Source organism: Scyliorhinus torazame, chromosome 29 (assembly GCF_047496885.1).
Source record: "Scyliorhinus torazame isolate Kashiwa2021f chromosome 29, sScyTor2.1, whole genome shotgun sequence".
Classification (NCBI taxonomy): Eukaryota; Metazoa; Chordata; class Chondrichthyes; order Carcharhiniformes; family Scyliorhinidae; genus Scyliorhinus; species Scyliorhinus torazame.
Window position 1 is genome coordinate 28486537 of NC_092735.1, and position 25558 is coordinate 28512094.

The window sequence follows — 25558 nt, forward strand, 5'->3', positions numbered from 1 at the left end:
CTTTGGACTGTGGGAGGAAACCGGAGCACCCGGAGGAAACCCACGCAGACACGGGGAGGACGTGCAGACTCCGCACAGACAATGACCCAAGCCGGAACCGAACCTGGGACCATGGAGCTGTGAAGCAATTGTGCTATCCACAATGCTACCGTGCTGCCCTTAAGAACAAATAAATCTACACTATATCATTTTACCGTAATCCATGTACCTATCCAAAAGATGTGAGAGGCCAAACAGCAGAGAAACTAACATCAGAGGGTAAACTGTGACAGAAGTAGATGTGGGGGGAGGGGAAGGGGGATGCAAAGGGCAGAAGGGTAAGGCAAGGTGGATAAGAATGGTGGGGGGTGTTAAATATATATTAAGAAAGACAAGAAAGAAAGAAATGGTAAGAGACAGTTGAAATGAAATGGGATGAAAACAAATGGGTCGAGGTGGGGTAGAGCTGATCATCTGAAGATGATTACAGTATAAATATTCCCCACTTTCTCTGTCTTTAGCTTTGACAAAGAGTCATCAGACTCAAAACGTTAGCTCTTTTCTCTCCCCGCAGACGCTGCCAGACCTGCTGAGATTTTCCAGCGTTTTCTCTGCCCTCATTTCATACATACAGACTCGCCCAGCCTGGGCGGGGGGGGGGAGAAAAAAAACAACGCAACTTACCGATGTCGCTTCCAAGATGTCGCGCCACATGGGCGTGCCCTCGGAGAGGTCGGAGATCTCCAGCAGGTTGTCCAGCACCACCTGTCCGATGAGGTCATGGCGGGAGAAGCGATCAAAGTCATAAATGCTGAAGTGGAGCTTGCGGTTCTGGAGCTCGTTGAAGGGCACATTGAACTGAAAGGTCTCATTGAACACCGGGTTCAGAGTCTTGCGGTGAACCTTGGTTTGGAACTTTTTCTTGCGGTCAGGCAGCAGGTAGATCTTCACGTAGGGGTCGGAGAACCCGTTGGCATCTTTCGCCGGCAGGTCGAGGGCCTTCAGGATTTTCACCACCAGCTGCTCTGTGGCGTACGTGTACCTCAGCAGGAAGTTTATTCTTCCACAGTTCACTTTCTGGTGCTTCTTGGCCTCGGCGTCGATGGACCTCTGCTTGTACAGTTCTGGCTTGATCTGGCCAATGCTGGTCACCTGCTCCACCTTCTCATCGCTCTGGCTCCCAAAGTCCGGACTGGAGAGCTGCTGTGGGATTGGCCTGGGGAGTGAGTTGAACCTGGAAGGCAACAGAGACGTTAACGGGTCTTCCCCAGCATTTTGCTCCGCCCTGGGTGGCGAACTACAATGTGAGTCTCTACTCCCAGAGCAAGGAAGGAAGGCAGCCGCGGGGCGTTGCTGCCGAGTTGGAACTATACCACCGTTCCCTCATTGTCATGGGGTCAAAATGGCTGAACTCCCTCCCTAACAGCACTGCAGGTGCACCTACGCCAGACAGGCTGCAGAGGTTCAAGATGGCGGCTCACCACCATCTTCTCAGGGGCAATTAGGGAGAGGCAACAAATTCTGGGCCCGGCCAGTGATGGACAAATCCCTCAGTTGAATTTAAGAAAACAGGGTGGATTTGGGTATCACCCCACTCTTCCTCGTGGCAAGAATCCCAGGCTGGTTCGCATTCCGACCTTGGCCGCAACCAATGGTGATGGTTGTCGGGGGGAGGAGAGGGATTGGATTGTGGGGATGGGGACAGGGAGGGGTGGGGGAAGTAGGAAGGAAGTTGTATACGGCAGGTGGAGTCTATGGGCCCTCACAACCTGGATAGGGCGGCGGGAGGGCCTTCAGCCGCGGAACGGTGGCACAGTGGTTAGCACTGATGCCTCACAGCGGCAGGGACCGGGTTCGATACCGACCTCGGGTGACTGTGCGGAGTCTGCATGTTCCCCCCGTGCCTGTGTGGGTTTCCTCCGGGTGCTCTGGTTTCCTCCCACAGTCTAAAGGTTAGGTGAATTGCCACGATCAATTGCCCCATAGTGTCCAGGGGTGTGCAGGTTAGGTCGGGTTATGGGGCTAAGGCGAGGGAGTGGGCCTGGGTAAGGTGCTCTTTCGGAGGTTCGGGCAAGTCACAATGGGCCGAATGGCCTCCTTCTGCACTGTAAGGATTCAATGATTCACTGGATAACCCAGTGGACATCAGCCCGAAATTTAGAGTTAGTCCTCAGTCACTGGGACAGTGGAGCGGCATTCGTGCCCTGAACATCTTCACCAGGGGCTTCCCATTGGTTTCTGGTCCCATACAAGGATCCTGAGGTCACACTTGCCAGGAGTCAGACCGGGGGAGATATTTTTCCTCTAAACCGGCTGATTCCATGCTTAAGGACGGTGGGTGATCTGCCGCTGTCCAATCACAGCCCTGGAGAGGAGAGGAGGCAGCTGAATCACACTCCTCCATCTGCCGGGCTGTGTTCACGACCCCAACCCTCCCCCCCCTCTTCGTCCCGCTTAACCCGAATCGGGTATAATTTAGCCCCTTGACCGTGAGGTGGTCAGGGTTGTCATAGAGACGAAGCCTTGCTCCCCTATCTTTTTCCCTTATTCTTTTGAGGGAGGTGGATGTGGCTGCCTGGGCCAGCCGGCATTTATTGCCCATCCCTAATTGCCCTTGAGGGGGCATTGAAGGGAGTCAACCACATTGCTGTGGATCTTGAGTAGGCCAGGCTGGGTGAGGATGTCATCGGTGAACCAGATGGGTTTTTAATTACCTTGGTTTCCAGTCAGATTTTTAGTCAAATTCAAATCTCGCCATCTGGCTTGGCGGGATTTGAACCCAGGTCCCCAGGGCAACGCCCTCGGCCTGTCGATTATTGGTCCAGTGACAACACCACTACACCGCCCAGGGCAAAAAACCAAGGGGGTTGCAGCTAGACAAAACCCTGGTTAGACCCTACTTGGAGTCATTGTGAACAGTCCTGGGCATCACACCTTAGGAAGGATATTTTGACCTCGGAGTGAGTGCAACGTAGGTTTACTAAACTGTTACCTGGACTACGGGGGGTTAAGTTACGAGGAGAGATTGCACAAATTAGACTTGTTTTCGCTAGAATTTAGAAGGTTAGGGGGGATCTGATGAAGTATTCAAGATATTAACAGGGAAATACAGGGTAGATAAAGATAAACTATTTCCACTGAACAAAGAACAAAGAACAAAGAAATGTACAGCACAGGAACAGGCCCTTCGGCCCTCCAAGCCCGTGCCGACCATGCTGCCCGACTAAACTACAATCTTCTACACTTCCTGGGTCCGTATCCCTCTATTCCCATCCTATTCATGTATTTGTCAAGATGTCCCTAAAATGTCACTATCGTCCCTGCTTCCACCACCTCTTCCGGCAGCGAGTTCCAGGCACCCACTACCCTCTGTGGTTGGAGATTCTAAAACTAGGGGACATAGTCTAAAAATTAGGGCCGGTCCGTTCAGGAGAGATGTTGGGAAGAACTTCTTCACTCAAAGGGTGGTCGCGATTTGGAACTCTCTCCCACAAACAGCAGTTGAAGCTGGAAGAGTTATTAATGTTAAATCTGAGATTGGTATATATTTGTTAAGCAAAGATATTAAGGGATATGGGCCCAAAGGCAGGTCTATGGAGTTAGGTCACAGATCAGCCATGATCTCATTGAATGGCGGGACAGGCTCGAGGGGCTGAATGGCCTGCTCCTGTTCCTATGTTCCTGTGTTCGTTCCTTTGGGCAGCACAGTGGCACAGTGGTTTGCACTGCTGCCTCACAGCACCAGGGACCTGGGTTCAGTTCCTCCCTTGGGTGACTGTCTGTGCGGAGTCTGCACGTTCTCCCCGTGTCTGCGTGGGTTTCCTCCGGGCGCTCCGGTTTCCTCCCGCAGTCCAAACACATGCAGGTTAGGTGGATTGGCCGGGATAAATTGCCCTTTAGTGTCCAGGGATGTGCGATTAAGTAGGGTTGCAAGGATAGGGTGGGAGGCTGGTTGGGGGGCTATTTCAGAGGGCCGGTTCAGACTCGATAGGCCGAGCGTGAAAACCAAAGGGGAGACAAAGAGACAGTTCTGTTCACAAAGCGAGCTATCCTGATCTGGAATGCAGAGGCAGATTGAGTCACAACTTTCAAAAGAGGATTGGAGAGGAGGGGTTCACAGGGCTATGGGGAAAGAGCAGGAAATTGGAACTAACTGGGTAGATCTTTCAAAGAGCTAACATTCGCACGATAGACTGAATAGCCTCCTTCTGTACTGAGATTGAAATGTGGTGGAGATTCTCCCCACTCCTATCCACCTGACGTGCAATCAACCCGGGGGGGGGGGGGGGCGGGGGGGGTGTCCCCCCGGCCCCTCCGCCCGCCCCGCAGAGCTGTCTGAGCTCAGTTAAGTGGGAAGAGTTTCTCGAATCAGGCAAACAGAAGTTTATCAACTTGATTTGGAAATTCTTAAAGATGGGTCTCTGTCCATGTTGAAGAGCAAATTTCAATAATCATGTATAATTATTTGTGCAGAATAACAAGATATAAGTACAAAACAAAGATAACGGATTCAGAGAATCCATACAGCGCAGAAGTAGACCATTCGGTCCATCAAACCCCATTGAATGTGATCATGGCTGACCTTGGGATCCAACTACGTTTCCCCCCCTACTCTCCCTGGGGACTGCAAATCTGTCTATTCCACAGCTTTAAATGTGCTCAACGATGGAGCACCCACAATCCTCTGGGGCAGCGAATTCCAACGATTCACATCCCTTTGCGAGAAGTAATATCTCCTCATCTCAGTCCTAAATGATCGACGCCTTACCCTGTGACTGTCCCCACTCCCACCCCGCCCCCGTGTTCAAGATTCCTGGGCAGTAGGAACAATGCCTCAGTGTCGACCCTGTCTGAACCCCCTTCAGAGTTTCGTGTGTAGATTTCACTGATATCGTTCCTCACTCTCCTAAACACCAGAGAATACAAGCCCAATTTGCTCAACCCCTTATCGGAGGACATTTCTCCCCTCAATCCAATGGCCAATTTAGTGAACCTTCGAGATCAGATGGATGGTGCACTGCCCCACAAGGTTGAATAGCTTGCCAGCTCACACCTGGAGGAATGATCATTTTCCGAGATTTCTGGAGATCATTGGGATCTAAAGGGGCATTAGTGAACCAGGTGGAATTTTCACAACCATTGATGAAGGCCGCCAATCGCTGAGATTAATTTTATATCCAGGATTTATTCGTTGAATTAAAATTCCACCAGCTTCTGTGTTAGGGGTGGGGGTGGGGGGATTTGAACCTGTGTCCCACCAGAGCATTACATTAACCCAAGGCCTCTGGATGACTGATCCAGCGACGTTTACCATAGAATTTACAGTGCAAAAGGAAGCCATTCGGCCCATCGAGTCTGCACCGGCCCTTGGAAATAGCACCCTACCGAAGCCCACACACCCACCCTATCCCCGTAACCCGGTAACCCCACCTAACCTTTTTGGACACTAAGGGGCAATTTAGCGTGGCCAATCCACCTAACCTGCACATCTTTGGACTGTGGGAGGAAACCGGAGCACCCGGAGGAAACCCAGGCAGACACGGGGAGAAGGTGCAGACTCCGCACAGTGACGCAAGCTGGGACTGGAACCCGGAACCCTGGAGTTGTGAAGCAACAGTGCTAACCACTGTGCTACCGTGCTACCCTACCATGATGCCCCCATGACCCCAACACAATTTCAACCACCTTAAGTTGGCTAAGCCTTAAATAAGCAGAATGGAGATGGGGAAAATAACACTAAAGACCCTTTCACCCCCCCCCCCCCCCCCCATAATACCCCAAACAGCGAGACGTCACATTTCCCACCTTGTTGCTGGTGGTGGGGCGGAGACCTGTTGGTGGGAGTGCGCATTCGGGATGATGTTCTCCTTACTCCCAGAGTTGGTGTCCACCGGGATATCGGGCGAGGTCTGGCTCAGTTTGATGCTGGACTCTGGGTAGGACTCCAGGTCGAGGTACGAGCGCTCGGGCATCTCCGGCCCACACTCGACCCGCTCGACAGCCAGGTCGGTGAAGTGCGAGTGGTGGTGCAGGTGGTGCGAGTCCTTGCGCTGGGGGTTCAAGCCTTTGTCCCGCCATGGGATCCAGCAGAGCTTCCACGAGACGAAGAGCGAGACGCCCAGGAGGACGATGCCGCAGAACGTTACGATCACGGAGAGCAGGCTGACCGATATATCTGGGGGTGAGAGACAGCAGGGTGGGGGGGAAGGAGACAATTAACAACAAAAATTAAACATTTGAAGGACACCGTCACTTACTCAAAGAACTAAACTACATTGAACAAGTCAATCAATACTGAAACAATCAGCAATTTTAATAATCACATCTAATGTCTACAGAATAACCAAATATAAGTACAAAAGAAAGATAATAGAATGATAGAAGGAGGCTGTAGTGTACAACTGTTCTGTGTTTGATTATGGGAATCTGGTAACTGACATACGCTCATTGTGTTTGATTAGTTAAGTCTGGGTGTGGACTCCGAGGAAAGAAAAGCAACACCATAGAAGTTACTAGAAGCTGAGCTGTAAGCATGAGTGCAGAAACTTTGTGACTGCAGAGGTATTGGCCGTTTGGGAGACTATGTTCTCCCGCCGGAGATGAATCGTCGCGCTGGGAACAGGAATACAGAGGCGATTTAGTATCCCTTGCCACACAAGTACGTGTATAGTGGGGATTCCCTCGCGAGTCCTGCTATTGGGCTGCCATTTTGGGTGGGCGGCCCGATAGCGAGGTTCGCCGGCTGGTCCCCCATCCCTTCCACAACTCTAATCTGCATCCTCGCAACACGGAATTTGCTGGGTCATGCCCCCCTCACAGTACAAGGGTGAACCGATTCCCCCACTGTCACCCACCAAGAACCCCATAAGCCAGACCCCCAACAGAGACAGCACCCTTGAGAGACTCCCCATAAGAGTTACGTGCTTTCTGCAGAGAAAAAGAGGAAGTGAGAGCACTTAACTGCCTTTGATGTGGTCCAAGAGCTGCCAATCATTGCTAGATCATTATAATCATTATTGTTTCTATCACAGCTGGGTACTTGAGATCCATTCAAGCATGAAGGGAAATGAAAGTAAACAATCCAGAGAGCTGGCTGTGTGCAAGCTGTCAATCGCAGCCTAGTAAAACCAATGTCACACTGATGTGAATGAAAGCCTTGCAGATCAAAGATCTGAGGGGGTTGGAACCCAACTGATATCGTTTTCACTTTTTAGGAATTTACAGGTGCTGCTTCCTCTGTCTGTGCCAGCAGGTGTAGGGCACAAGTGAGTTGTAAAGCAGTGATTTTTTATTTTCACTGTTTCTGTCTGGACCGCGTTCTAGCTTCCAGATAGGGGTCTCTGTAATGGGGGGGGTCGATCTCTGATGGTGGTCTCTATAATGGGGGGTCTCAGATGGCGGTCTGTGTAATTGGAGGGTTCTTGTCTGTGTATGTGGGGATCTCTGGTGGGGGGGGCTCTGAAATAGAGGGATTTCTGGTGGGGTCTCTGTAATGGGAGCCCCTGGTGGGGGGGTCAATTGGAGGGGGGGCAGGATTTGCAATGTTGGGGGGGAAGGACCCCTCTGATGGATTTTAGGGGCAACTCCTTTAAAGAGTTACCCCCTTGGCCCACCGTGCGAATACCCGCACCAATCCTCGCCCACGTCAATCCCGGCCCAGAGGACAGGAGAATGACGCGGGCTTGGGGAATCCGGTGCTCAGGACGCTGGTGCAGGACGCGAACCCCGATACTGCCGCCAGCGGGGCACCGCAGACGCAGAGACGGTCACGTTTTTTGACGAGGCTGGATTTCCCGCCGCATCGGGATCTCTGCTACTGGCGGCGGAGACAGAGATGGGGCGGCAGGGTAGCACAGTGGTTAGCACTGTTGCTTCACAGCGCCAGGGTCCCGGGTTCGATTCCCGGCTTGGGTCACTGACTGTGCGAAGTCTCCTCGTGTCTGCGTGGGTTTCCTCCGGGGGCTCCGGTTTCCTCCCACAAGTCCCGAAAGACGTGCTGTTCGGTGAATTGGACATTCTGAATTCTCCCTCTCTGTACCCGAACAGGCGCCGGAGTGTGGCAACTAGGGGCTTTCCACAGTAACTTCATTGCAGTGTTAATGTAAGCCTACTTGTGACAATGAAGATTATTATTATTAGAATCCAGCCTATTTTCAAACAACAGTATCCATTCGGGCCATCTTGCCTATCCTGGCCTTTTGAAAGTTTTATCCAAAATTATCACACGATCTCTTGCTCTTTCCCCATAACCCTGTAATATTTCCATTTCATAAGTCCTGCGTCCTTTTGAAGTGAAAATTGAACCAGTTTCCATTGTACTTCCAATTCCATACAATCCCTGTGGTGCAGAAGGAGGCCATTCAGTCCCTCGGGTCTGCACTGAACCTCTGAAAGAGCACCCCACCCAGGTCTACTCCCTCCCTCAACCAACCCGCAGATCCCTGGACACTAAGGGATCACCAATCCACCTAACCTGCACATCTTTGGACTGTGGGAGGAAACCGGAGCACCCGGAGGAAACTCACGCAGACACGGGGCGAACGTGCAGACTCCGCACAGACAGTGACCCAAGTCGGGAATCGAACCTGGGACCCTGGCGCTGTGAGGCGGTAATGCTAACCACTGTGTCACCAGTCAGATCATCGAAACATATAAACATTGTCCTTGGTCCTTTTCCAATGAGCGTAACATCAAAAGCATGAAAAATGTGCATTTACAAATCATCTATCATTCACAGGAATGTTATAAAGAAAAATTGAGGCACCCTGGGCGAGATTCTCCACTCCCGCGCCAGTTGGGAGAATCGCCTGGGCCGCCAAAATTTCCTGGGACGCTCGTCCGACGCCCTCCCACGATTCTCCCAAGCGGCGGGAACGGCCCCGTCGAGTTCCGCGGGCCGCAGGCCGGAGAATCGACGGAGACACCCAAAATGGCGATTCTCCGGCACCCCCGCTATTCTCAGGCCCGGATGGGCCGAGCGGCCAGGCCAAAACGGCGGGTTCCCCCCGGCGCTGTCAACACATGGTCGCTGCCGTCGGGGACAGCACGGGAACGCTGGGGGGGGCGGCCTGCGGGGGGGGGGGGGGTCCTGCACCGGGGGGTACCTCAAATGTGGGATGGCCCGCGATCGGTGCCCACCGATCGTCGGACCGTCCTCTCTGAAGGAGGACCTCCTTCCTTCCGCGGCCTGCAAGATCCGTCCGCCATCTTCTTGCGGGGCGGACTCAGAGAGGACGGCAACCACGCATGCGCGGGTGACGCCAGTTATGCGGCGCTGGCCGCGTCATCTATGCGGCGCCGCTTTTACGCGGCGACAAGGCCTGGCGCGTGTAGATGACGCGGCCCCGATCCTAGCCCATTGTCGGGGCCTGAATCGGTCGGGATAGGGGCCGTTTCACACCGTCGTGAACCTCGACGGCGTGGGCACTTCGGCGCGGGAGTGGAGAATCCCGCCCATAAGGTGAAGTCTAGAACTGGCGAGGTGGGGGGGCTCACTGTTTAAAAATAAGGGGTCACTCATTTAAGACGGGGATGAGGAGAATTGTTTTTCTCTCAGGGGGTGGTGAGTCTCTGGAACTCTCTCCCTTAAAGGGCGGTGGGTGGAAAACAGATTCTTTGAATATTTTCAAGGTAGAGCTGGATAGATTCTTGATTAGCAAGGGGGGGTGAAAGGTTATCGGAGGGTCGTCAGGAATGTGGGGTCGAGGTCACAATCAGATCAGCCATGACCTTATTGAATGTTGGAACAGACTCGAGGGGCCGAGAGGTCTACTCCTGCTCCTAACTCGTACCTTAGTGTATTAGCGCAGATGGCTAATATTTTTAAGGAGCATAGAACATACAGTGCAGAAGGAGGCCATTCGGCCCATCGAGTCTGCACCAACCCTCTTAAGCCCTCACTTCCACCCTATCCACGTAACCCAATAACCCGCCCTAACCTTTTTGGTCACTAAGGGAAATTTATCATGGCCAATCTACCTAACAATCGACAATGATCGTCATTGGATTTTCAATACAGGTTTTTATTGAATTCAAATTTCACCATCTGCAGTGGCGGGATTTGGACCTGGGTCCCCAGAGCGATACTCCGGGTCTCTGGTTAGCCAGTTCAGTGATAATACCACTACCCCACTGCCTCCCCGGTGGGGCAATTAAAACTGGGGATGCACAGGAGGCCAGAATCAGAGGAGTGCAGGCAGATATCTCGGAGGTTTGTGAGACTGGAGAGGAATATCGAGACAGGGAGAGGTGAGTCCACGGAGCGATTCAAAAATCAAGACATTGCAAACCAGTGTAGGTCAGTGAGCACAGGAAAGATAGGGGATCGAGGCTGGCTAGGAGTTAAAACAGAATTTCAGATCACCATTAATGTATGTTCGAACCAGCTGAAATGATTTGGCTGCTGTGACTCTGTTGGATTTATGCCGGTTAGAGACCGATCAACATTATAACTCGATCATATACATACTGTGGATACAGGAGCAGGTCAGAGGCTGGGAATCCTGCGGCGAGTAACTCCCCTCCTGACCCCCCAAAGCCTGTCCACCATCTACAAGGCACAAGTCAGGAGTGTGATGGAATACTCTCCACTTGCCTGGATGAGCGCAGCTCTAACAACACTCAAGAAGCTCGACACCATCCAGGACAAAACAGATTGATTGGCGCCCCATCCACAAACATTCCCTCCCTCCACCACCGACGCACAGTGGCAGCCGTGTGTACCATCTACCAGATGCGGTGCAGGAACTCGCCAAGGCTCCTTGGCCAGCACCTCCCAAACCTGAAAACTCAACCACCCAGCATGGGGAACGCCACCAGCTACAAATTCCTCTCCAAGCTACACATCATCCTGATTTGGAAAAGTATCGGCCGTTCCTTCGCTGCCGCTGGGGCAACATCCTGGTACTCTCTCCCTAACAGCACAGCAGGTGTACCTACAATGCTTGGACTGCAGCGGGTTCAAGAAGGCAGCTCGGCGCCACCTTCAAAAAGGGCAATTAGGGCTGGACAACAAATGCTGGCCTAGCCAGCAGTGTCCACAATAAGACAGAGAACCAGGGACATTACATCCAAAGGACGTGACATGAGCTCATGAGAAACAAATGCAGAAATGTTTGATACTGTAAGCTGAAGAACTTTTCATTGCACTGGGGAGAGGAAAAGAGGGAGGCAAAATGTACAAGTGAGTAAAAGCTACAGAAAGGCAATAGGAATGTTGGCCTTGATCCCAGGGAAAGTGATGCCTGAGTTGTACAGAACCTTGGCCCGGCCTTCTGTCGACTGATCAGGTTGCATTCTGGCCACCCCACCGCGCCTCAGGGAGGATACCCTGGGGGGTGAGTGAGGAGCAGGTTCGCTGGAATGATAACAGGCCTGTGAGGGGTTAAATCTGAGGAAAGGCCGTACAAACTCAGGTAGATCCTGATGGTTCTGCCATTGACGCTCGCTCTGGGCCAATGCTTTATGGGCGGGACCGTCCGGCCCCTACCCGCGCGGTGCGTTGTCCGGTGGAGGAGGCGACGCGCCCGTCCCGCTGCCGGGGACCCGGAGGTTCCCGTTGGCGGGAAGGAACGCAACCGTTACATCTTTGCCGTTTAACCTCTCCTTTCCTTCGCCCTACCCTTAACCTTCCTATTTGCTATGCCTGACCGATGGGCCGAATGGCCTCCTTCTGAGCTGGAGGGATTCTGTGGGCGGGATTTACCCAACCTGGTGACGCGACGAGGCCGTTGAATCTCGCGGGAGGCCCTCGCGATGTTTGAGACGTTTCGCGATATTCAACCAAACCGCGTGACATGCGTCTGCATGTTAAATATGTCTGTGCCGGATTTACCCGGCGCCCAGGACATAACCGCCTCCTCAGCGAGGCCGCGGCCAGGCGCTGTTTGGCGCTGGCCCACGCAAATGTGGATCAGGCGTAATGGCACCTGGGGGAGTGGTCTCCCAGGCCAGCAGAGACCCCCGGCTGGTCAGGCATTAGGTAGGGTAGCACTCCCGCTCGCACCTGGGCACACCACCAGCCTGGCACCTTGGCACTGCCACCGGGACACCCTGGCAGTGTCACCCCAGTTGGGAGAGGCACTACCAGGATGCCTGGCTGACAGCGCCAAGGTGCCCGGGAGCCAGGTTGCCCGTGCCAGGGGTCGGGCTCTGGTATCTTGCTCTTAAGAGATGGGGCAAGGTGGCGGCGGGGGGGGGGGGGGCTCGAGGATGCTGAAGAGGTAAAAGAGGTAACTTGGGTGAAGCGGAGGCGTATGGAGGCCGCGGTGGGGTCGCTAAGCGGAGGGGGGGGGTGCGTTGAAAGATCAGGGCTGCCTGTGAATATGGCGCCGATCAGTGAGGAGAGTTCGTGCACTGGCGAATTGATAGGGTGTTCCTCGCCAAAGCTAAATAAAATGGCAAAATGCCGTTGAGTAGCACTGGGACACACCTCGCTAAATGCACCCGAAAGCGGACTCTGCTTTTTTCCCCCTCGTTGAATGGGGCCCACGTGATTCTATGAAAAGACATGAGGGGGGAACAGCAAAACATTGCCGGGCTCTGGGAAAGAAGGGGGAGGATAGGAAAGTTGCTCTTGCAGAGGGCCACCACAGCCACGACGGGCTGAACGGCCTCCTTCTGTGCTGTCCGCATTCTGCCATTCTGGATTGATCCCGGCTTCTTTGTACGTAGCCAAAGTCTTTCACTGCTGGGTAGCAGTCTGGTGAAGATTCCCTGGGCCCGCCCCGAGGCCTTCAGCCTCCTCCCGTCCTTCGTCAAGCATCAGAAGCATGTTGCCCAGAACCACATTCGGTCTGCAGCCTGGCCTTCTGTGTAGCGCAGACCCTGGCAGAGACAGCGAGAGATCGGCTACCACAAGTGGGGGGGGAAGCCTTCTGTTTAGGAAGCGATTCCAGTATTTGCTCAATAATAAATTGCCTATAAACGGATAAATAACTTTCATAAGCTGCGAGGCCATGTAATAATGTCTAATTCGGTAATTAAAACTTTAGCTTGGTTTCCTCCACAGCCTCGCTGTTAAATAATGCATCGCATTGCGATCTATCTAATAAATAATACATTTGAGTACACACCTTCAGCGTAACCAGCAAATCACAGCTTTTGCAGTCAAATATAAGCCTGGGCTTTGCGAAACCAAGGAACTATATCTCTCTGGCCCCCTGCGTTATGGGGTGAGCTTTCTAAGCCACCAGTTGTTGGACAGTGTCACTCGTTTGACCCTCCATCCTATCTCTATCTCCAGCAATGTGTCAAGCTCCCCGGTCGACTCACCATCATCCCGGAGAACTCCCCCTCCTTCTCCTACTTCCGTAATGTCCGTCCCTGCGGCTGAAGCTCTTGAGGACCACCTGCGGCTTTCGTTACCTCAAGACTTGACTGTTGTAACGCTCCGTCGTAATCTTGTGCTCCGCATCCTAACTCCCACCAAGCCCCTTTCCCCCACCAACCCTGTCCACCCTAAGCCCACCTGCCGCCCAAATGAACGACGCCTCGATTTTAAAATCCTCCCTCGTCCTTGCTTCTGAATCCTCCCACCGTCTCGCCCACCTCCCCAGCTCGCTAATCTTCTCAAGTCCCGCAACGCTCTGAGGTATCGCCGCTCCTCCCATTCGAGCCTTTCGCAGAATCCCAATTTCCAATCGCTCCATCATGGGATCCCCACAGTGCTAAAGGAGGCCATTCGGCCGATTGGGTCAGCACCGGCCCTCCGAAAGAGCACCCCACCTAGACCCAGCCTCCCTCCCCCCATCCCCACCAAACGTTTGGACACTGAAGGGCAATATTATCACGGCCAATCCACCTAATCAGTACATGTTTGGACTGTGGGAGGAAACCGGAGCACCCGGGGGAAACCCACGCAGACACGGGGATAACGTGCAGACTCCGCACACCCTGGTCCCGGTCTCTCCCAGAAGGAGGAACATGCTCTCCCCGTCCACCATGTCAAGTCCCCGCGGAACCTCATGCGTCTCATTAAGATCACCTCTCATTTTTCTAAACTCCATTGAGTATAGGCCCGACCGGCTCAACCTTTGCTCATTCGACAAACCCCTTCATCAGGGCAGGTAGATAAGACGGTTAAGAAGGCACATGGGATTTCTCTCCTGTCCAAAAAGGTTAAGTGGGGTGATTGGGTTATGGGGATAGGGTGGACGTGAGGGCTTAAATGGGTCGGTGCTGACTCGATGGGTTGAATGGCCTCCTTCTGCACTGTATGTTCTATGTTCTAGGTGGAGACACAGTCTGAAAATTAGGGATCTACCGCTTAAGATGGAGTCGGGGTGAATTTTCTTTTTCCTCCCAGGGGATTGTGACTCTTTGGAATCTCTCCCAGAGAGTGGTGGAGCCGGGCTCATTGACTGTTTTAAGGCAGAGGTCAATATATTCTTGACCAACAAGGGACTCAAAGTGTATGATGGTCAATGGGATAGTGGTGTTGAGGTCACAATAAAATCAGCCTTGGTCTTATTGAGCGAAAGAGCAGTGTCATAGATCATAGAATTTACAGTGCAGAAGGAGGCCATTCGGCCCATCGAGTCTGCAACGGCTCTTGGAAAGAGCACCCCAGCCAAGGTCAACACCTCCACCCTATCCCCACAACCCAGTAACCCCACCCAACACCAAGGGCAATTTTGGACACTGTGGCCAATTTATCATGGCCAATCCATCTAACCTGCGCATCTTTGGACTGTGGGAGGAAACCGGAGCACCCGGAGGAAACCCACGCAGACACGGGGAGAAGGTGCAGACTCCGCACAGACAGTGACCCAAGACGGGAATCGAACCCGGGACCCTGGCGTTGTGAAGCAACAGTGCTAATCACTGTGCTACTATGCTGCCCAATGGCCTACTCCTGCCGTTAATTCGTATGTTCGTACGTATATTAACATTTCATATAATCAAGGCAGAGTTAAGACAGATTTTTGATCGAAAAGGGAGTCAAGAATTATGGTGTGCAGGCAGGAAAATGGAGTTAAGGAGACACTTGGATGAGTCAATAGTGGAACAGGCTCGAGGGGCCGAATGGCCTCTACTCCTTCCATTCGTTCTGACGGTCTGATGACTGAGATCCAATCTAGTGGCCTCTAGACCTGTGATAGGTTGGGCAGCACGGTGACAGATAATAATAATAATCTTTATTATTGTCACAAGTAGGCTTACATTAACACTGCAATGAAGTTACTGTGAAAATCCCCGAGTCGCCACACTCCGGCGCCTGTTCGGGTACACAGAGGGAGAATTCAGAATGTCCAATTCACCTAACAGCACGTCTTTCGGGACTTGTGGGAGGAAACCGAAGCACCCAGAGGAAACCCACGCAGACACGGGGGAGAACGTGCAGACTCCGCACAGACAGTGACCCAAGCCGGGAATCGAACCCGGGACCCTGGCGCTGTGAAGCAACTGCGCTAACCACTGTGCTACCGCACTACCTTCTCGAACCGCTGTGGTCCCTAAGGTGTAGGTACATCTCGGCGAGATGCTACGCACTGCTAACATTAGTCAGACGGAGCACACACACACAACATCAGAAAAGGATGATGCGCTCTGCAAATCTCTAGTGGTTAAGATTTCCATCTGTTTCGCTTGACGAATATCCCTGGTTTTCTCTACTTTTCGAACCGAGCAGCCGCCAGTTCACTCTGTCCGAGTGGGTGGTTTTTAGGTGGCCAACCCGATTCTCAGCCAAGAGGGTCGGTGACCTGCCGGTTTTGAAGAGATACCCTCCCCTAACCAGGCGGGAGCGACACTGGGTGAATTGCTCTTCTGAGGGCCAGCGTGGAAAATGGTGGGCTGAATGGCCTCTTTCTGAGCCATTCTATGGGGTCCACGTAATCTCCCGGATTGGCTTCGATCAGGAACGATTGGAGAGGATTTTGGCCTTTTCTCATGTTTATTTTTCCCCCTCCGTTCCTGCGTACGAGAGCGGCGTTAGGAGGTCTGCGTCCATGGTGGTCCAACCTGCATTACATTGGGTAGAGGCTCGGTTGACCAGTTGGCCTTCACCCACCATTGTGGCTTGTTCGTAGGAGATGGAGGAATGTACCGGCGGCTAACACTGCCTGTCCAAACTGGAAGCTCCTCGGAAAGATTGGGGGCGCGATTCTCCGAGCCCCGCACCGGGCTGGAGAATCGCCACAAACCGCGCCACGCCGCCCCGACGCCGGCGCACGATTCTCCGAGGAGCGGAGAATCGGCGCCAGTCACGGGCCGCCGATTCTCTGGCTGAGCGGCTGCGTGGAAACGGCAGAGACCCGCTGTCGGCGTTGACCCCCTGGTCGCTGCCGGCGGGAACTCTCTGCGGACGGTCGGGGGGGCGGCCTGTGGGGGGGGAAGGGGTGCTCCGTCCACCGGGGGGGGCCTCCGATGGGGTTTGGCCTGCGATCGGGGCCCACGTTTGGCCACGCGACGGCGTTCACGACGGCGCAAACACTTAGTCTCCATTTAGGAGGATCGCGCTCTGAGAGAACGAAAGGGCAATTCAGGGGCACAGGAGTAGGCCATTCGGCCCATTGAGTTTTCTCCCCCATTCAAAGGCTGAGCCTGTACCCCGACGCCAATTTCTGGCACTATCCTCACATCACTTGATGTCTTCACCATCTCGAAATCTATCCATCTCTGTCTTGAAAATACTGGAATGAAGAATTGCAACAATTCATCCTCCTCCTCATCACAGTCCGAGATGTCCTATCTCTTGTTTTGAGATTGTGTCCCCTGGTTGTAGACCCTCTCAACACCCCCAAGCCAGGGAAGCATCTGCATCTACTCTGTCGAGCCCTGTAAGGATTTTGTACATTTCAATGGGGTAGCTTCTCATTCTCCTAAACTCTATCCAACACGGTCTCTTCACCCACTCCTCATTGGACCATCTCGGCATGGAAACTGTTATGGGGCAGGGTTTAGGGAACCCCAAAGTGTATCATGGAGTTCACCTGACCCACAACTTTTAATAGATTGTGGTATGGGGAGCACACGGCCCACTCTACAGGTGTGGTACAGCAGAAATGGAAAAGTATTTTTTAAAGCAAAACAATGTTTATTCTATGAACTCAAGTTAACCTTTTTAAAACATTCAGTGAACATCTTAGCAACCATCAATTCAAATACAACCCCAAAGAATACAACACTAAGTAATCCTTAATATCTTCCCAAACAACATCCAGAAGACAAAAGAAACACCTTTTAACAGAAGCGCATTAGGTTTACATTCACTACTGAGAACATTTATAATTCTGAATTCACCAAATGATCAAGAGATAGTCTTTTCATGGCAGAGAGAACAGCAGTACACCTGCTCTGTCTGGCTTCAGCTCCAACACTGAAAACAAAACTAAAGCACACCCTGCAGCAAACGGCCTAAAACGAAAGTAAAAAGCGGACAGACAGCCCAGCTCCACCCACACTCTGACATCACTGATAAACACCCATTTGTTAAAGGTACATTTCTTAAGCACCCATTTCTTAAAGGTACTCTCACACGAGAAAACATAGAAAACAGGAGCAGGAGGATGCCATTCGGCCCTTCGAGCCTGCAATGCCATTCATTATGATCATGGCTGACCATCAACTCAATATTCTGATCCTTCCTCCTCCTATATCCTTTGATCCCTTCAGTCCCAATAGCTACGTCTAGCTCCTTCTTGGAAACATGTTTTAGCCCCAACTGTTTCCTGTGGTCGCGAAGTCCGCCCTCAGGGCGAAGAAATGTCTCCCCACCTCAATCCTAAATGATCTATCCCATACCCTCAGACTGTGATCCCTGGTTCTGGACACACCCACCATCGGGAACGTCGTTCCTGCATCCACCAAGTCTAGTCCTGTGAGAATATTATAGGTTTCTCGGGGATCCCCCCCCACCACATCCTGCTGGTCACCAGCGAATACAATCCCAACCGACTCAAATGCTCCTCATAAGCGACTCCAGGAATTGGCCAGGTGAACCTTTGTCGCACTCCCTCTGGAGCAAGAACATCAGGCAAGGAGACCAGAGCTGTGGGCCGTACTCCAGGTGTGACGTCGCCAGACCTCTCCACAACGGCAGCAAGTCATTTAATCATCAAACTTTCGCTTATGGGTTTAAGTCCAAAACCAGGTCAAAGGTCAAAGTTTCTACTGTCTAAATTGACGAAGACGCGCCCGTTGGTTGAATAAACTCGGTTTGTTCTCACTGGAACGACGGAGGTCGAGGGGCGACCTGATAGAGGTCTACAAAATTATGAGGGGCATAGACAGAGTGGATAGTCAGAGGCTTTTCCCCGGGTAGAGGGGTCAATTACTAGGCGGCATAGGTTTGAGGTGCGAGGGGCAAGGTTTAGAGTAGATGAACGAGGGAAGTTTTTTACACAGAGAGTAGTGGGTGCCTGGAACTCGCTGCCGGAGGAGGTGGTGGAAGCAGAGACGATAGTGACATTTAAGGGGCATCTTGACAAATACATGAATAGGATGGTAATAGAGGGATAAGGACCCAGGAAGTGTAGAAGGTTTCAGTTTAGACGGGCAGCATGGTCGGTGCAGGCTTGGAGGGCCGAAGGGCCTGTTCCTGTGCTGTACTTTTCTTTGTTCTTTGATCAGGCTGCCAGCCCTGCCTTCTTCCAATATCAGAAAAAGGTGTGAGGAAATTTGTTTTGCATAAAACCTCATAACATGCATCATTAACTTAATGACTTTTATCTGAGGCCATTGCTACCTAAGTAATACCCTGCACATTTTCAGAATTAGCGCGGAGACCGGCCATTTCTTTTTTTCTAATGCCAGACACAAGGTGCGGAGAATTTTGTAAAATATCTCGGCGTCTTGGGGCTGCAAACACAGTTAACGGGTAGCGAGCTCGCCTCTGAGTGAGAAGGTCGTGGGTTCAAGTGGGTTCCCCCTTGAGGAAATGTTCTTGGCCAGCACGTCCGAGCGCGCCGCTGAAGGAGTGCAACACTGCCTCCTCAGGTGGAACGGGGGAGGGCTCCTGCTCCTCCCACCAGGAACGTCTAAAGGAGATTTACCCGGTCGTGACGGTGCAGCGGCCTCTGCTACCCAGAAAGCTGGCGATGCCAGACGCCCTCGCCCACCCCCCCCCCCCCCCCGTCCCTCCCGGCCCCCCCACGCGATCACCGAACGCGAGTGGGAACACGGGTCGATTTCCCCACCCCCACTCCTCCTGGAGGGCAGCGATCGTTAAACAATCTCTGCCGGGGAACAAGAAACTGGGCGTTTGCTGCTTGCCTTTGCCCCGAGCCAGCTGAGCTGCCGATGGCACAGCATGGTCACCCCGCGGGGATCCGAGGAGGATTTCCTCCCTCTCTGCCTCCCCCCCCCCACTCCCCCACCCCCTCTGGACCGGACACGGTTGCACCCAGCAAGACGGTCGTGAGAGAAAGACTCCAGCCCTGTTCTGGGGCGGCTGCTGCGATAAATGTCTGTGGGAGATCCAGGTGGCACAGTGCCACGTGCTGGGCAAAGTGCCACTTCTATTCCTCAAACATCGCTTGTGGCGGCCTGGCAAATGTGAGGCCAATTTTAACCCTGACCGCCCAGTGTAATCCGGAGAGGTTGGTCATTTAAAAAGACCCAGGTGGCTGGCCAGCTTTGACACCAAACCATCGGTCGCACAGGTTTAACGGAGCAGATCTGGCAAGGTCGGCAGTGCCAATCTGGCAGGTGTTTACAGACCTTTTACAAATGTGTATTGGGAACTTTTAGCGCTCGTTGTGAGTGTCCTTGGTTGCCCCCAACCGAGTTCTGGGAGGCTGGCGGGGGAATCTAGAATCTAGAACTAGGGGACGCTGTTTGAAGCTAAGAGGGGCGGGATTTCCCCATTGGCCGACGGCGATATAGTAATCGCCGATTGGACGGAGAATCCCTTCTGACGGTCAAATCGGGGGCGGCGCCAGCTTGACGCCGGTTTTCGAGTGTCTGCCACCCTCGGCAATGGTGTCATCGCATTGCGCGCCTCGCGTTGTTGGAAAGGCGTTGGCGCGTGGTCGGATGCCCCTCCCCCCCCAGTGCTCCGCCCCTGATGGGCCGAGTTCCCGACGGCGCGGAACACTCGTTTGTTTCCGTCGACCCCGCGTGGCGGCTGCAGACTGTGTCCAGCGTCGCCACAGTCACGGGGAGGGCTGGGGGTGCATCCAGCGAGGGCTGGGGGGCCCTGGTGGTGGGGTGGTCCGGGGCCGGCGAGGGGGGTTACTGGGGATCATTATTTGGCAGACCATGTTGCACAGTGCGGCCACTGCAGGCCGCCTCGCGCAAGCACGGCCACGGACCCAGCCATTCCCCAGCCGGTTTTGGCGTGGGAGCCACGGGCTCTACCCGGCTTGGCTCCTATCCCCCCCCCCCACAACGGTCCCGGAATCGGTGCAGCGGTTGCGCCGTTTTCTTCTGGCGTAAGACACCACTGTTCCCACTCCGGCGTCAGCGCTCAGTCTGGGAATCGGAGAATCCAGCCTTGGGGGGGTCTCCATTTAAGATTGAAATTACGATGGATTGCTTCCCTCGTTAGTCTGCGAGATTCTTTCCCCCTCCCCAGACAGCAGCAGAGCCTGTGGGTCATTGCATATATTCAATGCGGAGTTAAATGGATTTTTGATTTACCAGGAGGTCAAGGGTTATGGGGGGGGGGGTCAGGAAGGAAGGTGGAGTTAAGGACACACTCAGATCAACCTAGATCTTACTGAATGGTGGAGAACTCACCAAGGTTCCTTCGGCAGCACCTTCCATCGACCACTACCATCTAGAAGGACAAGGGCAGCAGATGCTTGGGAACCCCACCACCTGGAAGCTCCACTCCGAGCCGCTCACCATCCTGACTTGGAAATATATCGGCCGTTCCTTCACTGTCTGATGCACGATCAATGACCACTAAAGCGAGGTTGTAGTCCAACTGAAGGCTTTAATAAGCTAGATGTTTCCCCCAGCAGCTCAGGTACTGAAAGAAGTCTGCTGGGGCGGCACGGGCTCTTATACCCCGCCTTGCAGGGCGGAGCTACCATACAGCTTGACCAATGGGAAACATACAAAATCTACCAATGGTGTTCCAGCATTACCAGGTACCGTGATACCTCTACACAGACGACCACACTGTTGCTGGGATAAAACCCTGGAACACCCTCCCTAACAGCAGTCGGGGGCTGCAGCGGTTCAAGAAGGCGGCTCACCCCCTTCCATCCGCCCGGAACCTAAAAGCCTTTACCGCCAGTGACTGTGCAAGGAGCAGGGCCTCTCCAATTTGGAAGCATCCTTTTCCTGTCAAACCGAGTTTTCGTGCAGCTGAAACATTCGATCCACAGTCCTGCCTGCTCTGGAGCAACAAGTGACACAGTGCGGAAGACCACGGCAGCGCCCAGCACGGTGGGCGGCCTGCAACTCGAGTCGGGTCAACCCGGGATTTGTGGGTAATACTCTCCCAATCTCAGTCAGCACTCCCAGGGCCTTTGAGACCCTACTCCCGAGGTGGGCGCACACAATGCAGGCGGAGATGCCCGGGCTGGATCGCTCGACACCTCAAAGTGCTTCACAATCGATTAAGTACTGTAATGTGAGAGTACCTTTAAGAAATGGGTGTTTCAGAAATGTACCTTTAAGAAATGGGTGTTTATCAGTGATGTCAGAGTGTGGGTGGAGCTGGGCTGTCTGTCAGCTTTTTACTTTCGTTTTAGGCTGTTTGCTGCAGGGTGTGTTTTAGTTTCGTTTTGAGTGTTGGAGCTGAAGCCAGACAGAGCAGGTGTACTGTTGATCTCTCTGCCATGAAAAGACTATCTCTTGATCATTTGCTGAATTCAGAATTACAAATGTTCTCAGTAGTGAATGTAAACCTGATGTGCTTCTGGTAAAAGGTGTTTCCTTTGTCTTCTGGATGTTGTTTGGGAAGTTATTAAGGATTACTTAGTGTTGTATTCTTTGGGGGTTGTATTTGAATTGATGGTTGCTAAGTTGTTCACTGTATGTTTTAAAAAGGTTAACTTGAGTTCATAGAATAAACATTGTTTTGCTTTAAAAAATACTTTTCCATTTCTGCTGTACCACACCTGTAGAGTGGGCCGTGTGCTCCCCATACCACAATCTATTAAAAGTTGTGGGTCAGGTGAACTCCATGATACACTTTGGGGTTGTCTAAACCCTGGCCCATAACAGTACTTTCAGAGCGCAGTCACTGTTGTAATGTTGCCATTTTGTGCAGAGCAAGATCCCGCAAGAAACAATGCGATAACGAGCCAGACAACCTGATTTTGTGATGTTGATTGAGGGATTGACTAGGACACTGTTCCTCTTCGGAAATTGTGCCACGGGATCCTTTACATCCACCCAAACAGGTAGATGGGATCTCTTCCCCCCCCCCCCCCCGTCTCCGGCACCTCCAACAGTGTAGCACTCCCTCAGCACCGCGCTAGGGCGCCAACGTCGATTTATTTTGGTGCGCAAGTCCTGGAGCGGGACCTGCACCCGGAACCACGCACGCAAGAGGTGAGCGAGCTACCGGTGGGCAGAGCGACTCGACTATTTTCACCCCTTTTGAGGTCACCGAGCGGGGAGGTGGGAGGGGAGGGGGCTGGGGGGGGGGCGGGGGTGGGGGGGGGGGTACTGAGAGGGGTTGAAAATGGCTGCCGCCCCTGGGGAACCAGGGGGCGGACTCTGAGATGTTCGCTGGGCTGAAGGGGCTAAGTTTCTTCATTCGATCCATGAGTCGCAAACCCTCCGCGTTACACGGGGGTGGGCAAAACCGAGGTTGGGCACCAATCGCTGGGCTCGCCGTCGGCACCCACATCCAAGAAAGAACTTTTAAAAACTGCGTCTAAGCTAACGAAACTTATCTCGAAGGCTCTAACTGGAGGCAGAATCGACGGTAACCTTCAGAGGAGACAATGGACAAAGTCCCAGAATTAGTAATGTAATTAGAGATGTTAATATGTGTGTTTTAGATATATTTAAAAACACACATATATATAAGACAAATATAATGGACGCAATTCTCCGGCTGTTGGGATTCATTCTGTTCCCGCCGGAGGACACCCCCACCTATGGAGTCCCGGTGACGTGGGGTGACTTCAATGGAAAATCCCATTGTCAAGCAGTGGGAGTAGGGAATCTCACCGGCAGTTGCTGAGGAACACATTGCTGGGAAGCCAGCGAATCCAGCCCCATGTATATACATATGGAACACCTACATATTACACAGAAAACAAATATACTGTACATATACAAACATACGAATCTATATTATTTTATATTAATATGTCCAGATCAAACCAGGGCAGATAGTGAGCTTTGAATCATAGAATCTACAACGCAGAAGGAGGCCATTCAACCCATCGAGTCTGCACTGGCCCTTGGAAAGAGCACCCTGCCACCCACGCCCGCGCCTCCATCCTCTCCCCGTAATTCTCGGCTTGGGTCACTGTCTGTGCGGAGTCTGCACATCCTCCCCGCGTGCGCGCGGGCTTCCTCCGGGTGCTCCGGTTTCCTCCCACAGTCCAAAGACGTGCGGGTTAGGTGGATTGGCCACGATAAATTGCCCTGAGTGTCCAAAAAGGTTAGGTGGGGTTACTGGGTTACGGGGATAGGTTGGAGGTGTGGGCTTAAATGGGATGCTCGTTCCAAGGGCCGGTGCAGACTCGATGGGCCGAATGGCCTCCTGCTGCACTGTAAATGCTATGATTCTATGAACCCCACCGAACCTCTTTGGACACTAAGGGGCAATTTATCGTTGCCAACCCACCTGATAGGCACATCTTTGGACTGTGGGAGGAAACCGGAGCACCGGAGGAAACTCGGAGGAATGCAATGAATTAATATGATTTGAAATACAACTGTGTATGAAGCTGAAAATGCGAATGAAAATATACTTTTTTTAAATTTAAGCAATCAGATTTGGAATTGACAGCTTGCCTCAATAACGGTCATCCTGATAACTTACCAAACCCATCTGGTGCCCCCTTTAGGGAAGGAAATCTGCCGTCCTTACCCCGGTCTGGCCTACACGTGACTCCAGGCCCAGGGCAATGTGGTCGACTCTTAAATGCTCCCCCTGAAATGGCCGAGCCAGCCACTCGGTTCAAGGATGGGCAATTAGGGACGGGCAACAAATAACGGCCTGGCCCACATCCCGGGAACGAATTAAAAAAAAAAAATCAAAGATGTGCACTCCGGAAACGGGAAATGTTTACGGGGTTGCGGGGGGGGGGGGGGGGGGGGTGCTGTGGAACTGAGCTGGTGGAGTCACAATGGGCCGAATGGTCCCCCCCCCCCCCCGCCCCCCAGCGTCCGCGGCGTAGGATTCGCAACTCTGAGCTGGAAGAGCCCGCCTCCCGTTCGTTACCTGTCTCGATGTGGCGCGTGCGGTCCCGGTCACGCATGAGGTACGAGAACTCGATACATTTCTCCTTTATGCGGTTCTGCCGGACACTCAGGCACAGTTCACTGACCAACGCCAGGGCGTTTCGGCACAGCTCTTCCTCGCCGTCCCCGGACATCGCGACACAGCATCGCCTTTGCACGAGGAGAGGAATAGAAACCGTGCCCAGCTTCCCGACGGCGACTTGGATTGTGGGGGGGGGGGGGGGGGGGGGGGGGGGGGGGGGGGAAGACCCTCAGCCGGGCGACGGGTTTCGGCTGTGACACTCCAGGATCCTGTGGAGGGACAGAGGGAAATCGAATCACAATCCGGGCCCCTTCCTGGAAAGGGTTTTGACTGAAAGGGGCGGTTAGGGAGGTGGGGGCGGGATCCCCTTGAAAATGTCAACCCTCAATCTTTAAGCCTGCGGATCACAACCCGGGGAGCAGCCAGCTCCTTTCTCAGTGGGGATTGAGGGCGAATCGTTTGCGATCGGTCACAATACAAGCTCCAGTTGTGCATGGCCTGGGCCGAAACGCAGGTGGACGAGCACAGGCCTCAACAGGCCTTACTTCTAGACTGGCTGGAGAAGCGGCCAACGGTTACTACTTCCTGGATCAGGGGTCGCGGGGCCTTCTGCGTATCGGAGGGTGACAAGCCTTCGTTGCGGACTGCGGACCCCGAGCCAGGGGCTACCCGGTTACCCCCTCGCCCGTGTTATCTCGGCGCAGGCTGGCAGCGCCCATTCTCGCGGTCTGTGTTTCTACCAGGGAGCAGGGATCTTGAGAGGCCTCTTGAATTTTCGTCGCTGAGGGGGGTGGGTGCTGTTCGAAGCACGGAAAATTCAGGGAACGGAATCCGGTCGCGGTTCCCGAGCGCTGCTTATTGCGGAGAGCTGTGGTGAATCCTCGGAGCAACGTCACCTTCGAATTGCAGTTCCATTGATATTCGGGAAGAACATTCAAGATGTTCAGAGCAGTGACTAATCATTCTCACAGCTGAAAGTCATTGCGGAGTTGGCCTCCTCTGCTGCTCATGCCTGCAAGGAAGAACACATCTCGTAAGGAACAGTGCATAAAAAAAGAATTTATTTCTTCTTGGCTGCCTCATTATCACATAACAGTCAGCTCCCAAATATATCTGGGCCCACCTACACACAGCTTAGATGTGATATGCCCAAAAGTAGAATTGCCACCAAGGACCAGAAAGCGGAGCCAGTGCTCTGAGTGCAATTAGCAACCAAGTCAGACCCACCACCGC

The 25558-nt window shown here is 53.1% G+C and overlaps 1 protein-coding gene across 3 annotated transcripts in view; it reads right to left on the minus strand.

Annotated features, from left to right (window-relative positions):
* syt3 (synaptotagmin III) overlaps positions 1 to 25558 on the minus strand; it is a 99924-nt gene that overhangs the window by 36207 nt on the left and 38159 nt on the right. For all 3 annotated transcript variants that reach the window (XM_072492285.1, XM_072492282.1, XM_072492283.1), the window contains exons 2-4: positions 24284 to 25337; positions 5785 to 6154; positions 664 to 1213 (exon numbers count right to left, since the gene is read on the minus strand). In XM_072492285.1, coding sequence (XP_072348386.1) covers positions 664 to 1213; positions 5785 to 6154; positions 24284 to 24437 — 1074 coding nt within the window. In that variant the 5' untranslated portion in view covers positions 24438 to 25337. The remainder of the gene's footprint in view (positions 1 to 663; positions 1214 to 5784; positions 6155 to 24283; positions 25338 to 25558) is intronic.